Below are 6,735 nucleotides of genomic sequence, written 5' to 3'. Positions count from 1 at the left end.
AGAGGCATTAAAATCTTTCAGAAGTAGTGATCTTTGTTTGTTGGTAGAGAATTTCTATCCACAAGATTTCACAGATTATGACAAACAAGTGTTGAAGAAGGAGCTTTATCATTTTGAGCATAATGTAGTCCAGGATCCAGAGTTCAAAGAATTGAAGAGTTTATCTGAGTTGTCTCAATGGTTAGTGAGAACTAGAAATTCAGAACACTACAAACTTGTTTATAGAATTGTGAGACTTGTGCTTACTCTTCCAGTTTCTACTGCTACTACAGAGCGAGCATTTTCAGTTATGAAAGTTGTCAAAACTAACCTTCGAAACAAAATGGAAGATGATTTTTTGACGGACTCTTTGATGTTATACATTGAAAAGGATATAGCTTCGACATTTAGTTTGGATTCAATTGTAGATGATTTTGAAAATTTGAAAGAGCGTCGAGTTCCTTTTTCATAGATGATTGTGTAAAGAAACAATAGTGTTTCGTGTTTTTTGTTTTTGTTAGTAGATGATTGTATCTTAATATATTAAGAAACAATGATTTTTGGGTATTTTTCTTGGTTAATAGTTTATTAATATTATATGAATGCGTATTTGAAAATTTTTTTTTCGCTTATCTCCGGCCCCCCCCCAACTTAAAATCCTGCGTTCGTCCCTGGTTGGGACAAATTGAGATAAATATTAAAAAAAAAATGAGGAAAATGATTATTTAAATAAAATAGATGGTAGAATAGATAAACTAATGTGGGTGTTTTGTAAAATTGGGTGTGTAAAATAGAAAATGCATGGTTTTTTTTTTTTTTTGGTGTAAAATAGACAGAAATTTTGCATCCATTGATGCAATTGCTCTGCAAGCTTACTGTAGTGGGGAGGGAAAAAATTTTGGGTTTACAAACTTGAATGTGGTGCAATTTTAAGAGTTTAGATGCTAAAATAGCAATTAGGGGGAATTTTTACACCCCCAATACTAGTGCTCTTAGAGGGCAAAGCTAAATACACCATAAACATCAAGTACTCCCTCATTTCCTGCCTCTCAATTATACAATGGACTTAACATTGCATAATTCTCTCATTTGATTGTTCCACACCCTTTTCCAACCTTTTGTATTATTCTACTTCTAATTTCTTGGGTTTATAAAATTAAAGGGCTTTCTCCATTTAATGAAACTTATAACACAGGGTCTATTCCCCTATCATAGCAAATATTTTATATATTATGGTTTCTGTTTTGTTGCAAAATTAATATTCCATAATTTAACTTGTTAAATTTTAGCTTCCCCTTATGAAAAGTATGTTATTCCAAAATATTCTATTACTTTATAATAGTTTGTGAAGATATTTTATCGCCCAAATTTCGCTAATATCGTGTTTATGAAAAGTTCTCAACAAAAAAGAGAAGAAAAGGTGTTGAGTTTTTCATACACAAGATCAAAATCACCGGTCTTCATAATATATTGAGTAAATTACAAAATACACCCCTAAGGTTTGGAAGTGATTGGATTTTACACCCTGAAATTTCAGAATTTAGATTTTACTTCCTGAAATTTTGGGTGTTTAGATTTTACACCATGACATTTTAAAACTTGAATTTTACCCCCTAAAATTTAGGGTTGTTTGGATTTTATACCCCCAAATTCTAAAACTTTAGGGTGTGAAATCCAAACACCCTAAAACTTTAGGGAATAGAATCTAAACACTCCTAAAATAGAGGGGGTAAAATCCAAAATCTAAAACATCAGGGTGTAAAATCCAAACATCACCAAACTTCAAGGGGATAAAATCCAAATTCTGAAACTTCAAGGTGTAAAATTCAATCACCCCCAAATTTTAGAGAGTATAATTTGCAATTTACCCAAATGTATTCGTAAAGCTTTGCAAACATCATGTTATAGAAGACTAGCCTTTAAGCACGCGCGTGATAAGCTCTTCTTTTTTTTGGATAAAGGTTAATAATTTGCATCTATTATAATTGAGAAATTTATATTTTTTTTCAAAAAAATAAAAATGATAAACTTTAGAGATAAGCGGTAACTGTAATTTCTTAAAAATCCTAAATTTTAGGAGTTCTCTTTTTGTCTTTTCTTTTTTTCTTTTTTTCTTTTTTTCTTTTTTTTGGATGAGATAGGAGTTCTCTTTTTGAATTCAAAATAAAATTTATTATTTGATATTTATGATCATATTTCTAAATGAAGTTATCCTTCACTAATGAGGGTATTTTTGAATTACAAAAAAGTTCAGTTGAAATAAGGGAATCCTTTTATATATAGTATAGATAGATATAAAATTGGTTTGAAAGGTCATGTTGGTAGGTCCCAAATTAGTTATAAGAAACAAGGACGAAATCATCTAATATTTTGAGTAGAGTATTTTGAGGGGGGAAACTATTAGAAAATGGAGACAACAAGGATTGCATGCAAGAGATATAAGATCATATGTAACAAAAAATTGATTTAGAAAAAAAGTTTCTCTGTGCCTAGAAGTGGGATTCCTCTCTAACTTCTTTACACAATAGAATTAGCATGTCCCTTCAACGAAGGTGCATTAGGTTCCTGGGAATAACACTGTTATTTCTAGGTTTGTTGGGTTCTTTTTGGGGGTTTGGGAAACAGTTTTGAGTAGGTGTTAGGATGGATGATCTGGCTCAATCATGGAATTGACTTACTCTTTCAGATAAAGAGGGATCAGGTTGTTGTTTACTTGATGGAGACAATTGTGAGACATCCTCCATTGCTGCAAAGTTTCTAACTAAGCGAGCCATTAGCGTGGAGGTTATTGCTAAGACTTTTACTTTGCTGTGGAGAGCCAAAGACGGTTTCAAGATGCGGAGTATCGGAGACCACAAAGTTCTTTTCACTTTTGAGAAAAAAGAAGATGTCGAAAGAATTTTAGATGGAGAACCATGGAGTTTTGACAAACACCGGGTGGTAATGAGTCGATATGAGAATGAGTCCCTGCTGTAAGATATAAGGTTTGAGAAGACAAGGTTATGGGTTCAGATTCATGGACTCCCGATTAAATATATGACAATTGAAGCGGCAAAGAAAATTGGTAGTGTATTGGGGGGAGGTTTTTGCGCCGACTGACCCAAAGGTTTTTTATGGTGGTTACTTCATTCATATTCAGGCTTCAATTGATCTGTCTATGCCTTTATGCCATGGAAGAGACCTTACATAGTATGCAGAAATATAAGGGGGGGTTCCTGTGGATATATGGCTTTAAAATTGGATATGAGAAAACATATTACCAGATGGAGTGGGGATGGAGTGGTATTATTTAGAGGGGATAATGAGGAAGATGGGTTTTAGGGAAAGGTGGATAAATCTTGTAATGGGTTCGTGAAAACAGTTTCATATTCTGTTTTGGTAAATGGAGAACCATGTGGGATGATTTTCCCTACATTGGGGATTAGGCAGGGAGATCCACTTTCCCCTTTCCTATTCCTCCTTTGTACAGAAGGGTTGAATGGTTTAATTAAAAAAGCAGATTTACAAGGTGACATTCATGGTTACTCCCTTTGTAGGAGAGGCCCAAAACTAATGCATCTGCTTTTTGCAGATAATAACCTTATTTTTTGCAGGGCAACATTGGAGGAGTGTAATAAGGTGATGGACATACTGAAAGTGTATGAGGAAGTATCGGGACAAAAAATAAATAGAAGTAAAACCTCCTTGTTCTTTAGCAAGGCTATACTGGAAGATGTGAAGCATGGAATTAAGGTGACCCTTGGTGTTCCAGAAATCTTGCAATATGAGAAGTATCTTGGGCTATCCTCTCTTGTGGGCAAGAGGAAAAAAGAAAGCTTCAACTACATAAAGGAGAAGGTATGGCAGAAACTTCAAGGATGGGAAGCCAAATTACTCTCTTAAGCCGGAAGGGAAGTGCTCTTAAAGGCAGTTATACAAGCTATCCCAACTTACATTATGGGATGCTTTAAATTGCCAATAGGTTTGTATAATGAGATTGAGACCTTAATTAAGAAGTTTTGGTGGGGGCAAAGGGGTGATAGTGGGAAAATCCATTGGGTTAAATGGGAGGAAATGACAAAATTCAAGACTATTGGAGGTATGGGTTTTAGAGATCTTGCTATGTTCAACGATGCTCTCCTAGCAAAGCAAGCATGGCAACTATTACATAATACATCCTCACTCTTCAATAAAGTTTTTAAAGCACGTTTTTTTCCAAACTCTTCACTTATGGAGGCTACTGATTCAAGGATGGGATCTTATGCATGAAAGAGTATCCTTAGAGGGCGAGACATTATTCGAAGGGGAGCAATATGGAGGATTGGAAATGGAGAAAAAATTAACATTTGGCAACAACGCTGGCTGCCAAGAAAACACCCTCCATGGCAGCCGACTTGTCCTCTAGAAAGTTTTGAGAATCACACCGTGGATTCACTTATTGATCCGGTCACAAGAAGATGGAATGAGGAGTTGATGGATAGTCTATTTGGGGTAGAGGATGCAGAGATGATTAAGAAAATTCCCCTTAGTCGAAATGTAGCGAAAGACACCCTTTATTGGCCTTATTCCACCTCCGGCCACTACACGTGCAGGTCTGGTTATAGATTCCTTAAAGAGGAATCAAAGTTGCTAGCTCATCCACAAGCCCCACCAATCTGTGATAAGAAGGTTTGGAAAGCGATACGGAAGATGCAAGTCCCACCGAAGGTAAAAAATTTTATATGGCAAGCTTGTCGTAATGTATTGCCGACAAAACAAGCTTTGATGAGGAGGAAGATAGTTGCTGACCCAATCTATGAAAGATGTATGTTAGATGTGGAAGATGCAGAGCATGCTTTATGGTTATGTCCGGAGTTGGATGTGGTGTGGGCTGATCAGGTACTATGGAGTTTCAGGCATGAAGTTGGGTTCTCAGGTGTGAAGGAGTTGCTATCATGGACGGTTGAGAAAGGAATGCCCCTGGAGCTGTTTGCATTTACGGCTTAGAGTGTTTGGAGTCAGCGGAATAAAGTCTGGTTGAACCTTCAGTCCAGTCCACTTCATCAAGTGGCAGAACAATCAAGAACCATGCTGTCGCAATACTAGGTAACCATATGGACTGCAAAATTGTAGCTTGGGAGCAGTGGCATCGGAGGAACAAGGTGGAGACCTCCGCAAGCTAGTTTTGTCAAGGTTAATTTTGATGGTGCCGTGTTTGAAAATTCAAACTTGTCGGGTGTTGGAGCTATAATCCGGAATCATAATGGAGCTGTTATGGCCTCTTGTGCAGAAAAATTAAACCAAGCTTACAAGGCAGAGGAGATAGAAGCGTTGGCAGCACTTAAAGCATTACAGTTCCCGTACAACCTGGGTTTCCAAAGCACCATACTCGAAGGGGACTCGCTTGGTCTAATCAAAGCTTTGAAGGCAGAAGACCATAATCTGTCCCCACTGGGTTTATTAGTAGAGGATGTCAAGTTGGTTGCAAACAATTTTGTAAGTTTGTCATATTCTCACATTAAGAGAAACGGAAATAGTGTAGCTCATAATCTCGCAAAACATGCTATATGCATACCAGATTTTCAAGTATGGATAGAAGATGTCCCATCACATGTTGTTTCGTTTTTACATTTAGATGTAGTTCATTTACCTTAATAAAATTACACAAGTTCATTCTCAAAAAACAAAAAATTGGTCAAGAAGATGAATTTTATATACACGCAATCCTCAATGAAATTTGATGGAAATAGTTGGAGTAAGAAATCTAATGACACAGTCATTGTCTATGATACGAAGAGTTTTACAAGATTTCATACGTAAATGCTACTTAATCATTTTCAAGAATGTAGCCACACATTACATGGGATATCAACTTTCAATATATATATATATATATAACCACCGCACACCCTTGGTGCAGTGGTCACTCCACAAGTATAAATGCTTGTGGGGTGTTAGGGGTAAGGGTCAGGGTTCAAGTCTCTAGGAGGAAGATTCACACACATATACACTTAGATTAGGCTAGAGTAGAAATTTTATCTTGTATAAATATATATATATATATATGAGTTAGGTTCAAATTACACCTTTTTTGGACCATTGATTTATATTAGATCTAAGGGTGAAAAAACACTCAAGAGAATGTCATAATTTTTCCCTAGAAATTAGTAATTAAGTCATTAACTCTTCTTATTAAAAATAGAAAAATATAAAACAACATTAACTCTGCTCCCAATCATCATCTTCATCCTCTCTCCCTTTCTCACATGGTCTTATGTTCTATGTACTTTCAACCTCAACAATGGAAATTAAGGGCGAGTTCAAGAAACAAGTGAAAGTTTTTATTATTATTTTAAGTCTGTATATGAAATTTGTGAAGTCCCTTTGATTTTAATTAGAAATAAGTTCTTAAAGGTAGCATATATGCTCTAGCTAGCTTTATGGTTGACATGGTGATTGACATGCTTCTATTGCTTTATATACAGTTTATGTAAAGACATTTGGGGTTAGCCTGACAACTTTTTGTTTCTTGTTCTAGAACGATTTGCCATTAGATCGTAGTTGGGTATACAATTTAACAATAGAGAGGATGAAGATGATGATGGGGAGTAAAGAGTTAATGCTATTTTTTATTTTTCTATTTTAATAAGAGATTTAATGATTTAATTACTAATTTCTAGGGAACAATTATGACATTCTTCTGTGTTTTTACACCCTTAGATCTAATTATAAATCAATGGTCCAAAAATGTGTAACTCTTATAATTACACAAGTGTAACTTGAACCCATCTCTCTCTC

General features: G+C 35.4%; 1 protein-coding gene across 1 annotated transcript in view; it reads left to right on the top strand.

The window, feature by feature from the left end:
- The window catches only part of LOC112029668 (serine/threonine-protein kinase PBL34-like), a 7,314-nt gene extending 6,863 nt beyond the window's left edge, over nt 1-451 (top strand). The window contains exon 4 of the mRNA XM_065770017.1: nt 48-451. Within this exon, the coding sequence (XP_065626089.1) occupies nt 48-451 (404 nt within the window). The remainder of the gene's footprint in view (nt 1-47) is intronic.
- Nucleotides 452-6,735: the final 6,284 nt, after the last annotated feature.

This window comes from Quercus suber, unplaced genomic scaffold (genome assembly GCF_002906115.3).
Source record: "Quercus suber isolate HL8 unplaced genomic scaffold, Cork oak 2.0 scaffold_123B, whole genome shotgun sequence".
Classification (NCBI taxonomy): Eukaryota; Viridiplantae; Streptophyta; class Magnoliopsida; order Fagales; family Fagaceae; genus Quercus; species Quercus suber.
Note: the sequence above shows the minus strand (reverse complement) of the source record. Positions and strands in the feature narration are given on the sequence as shown.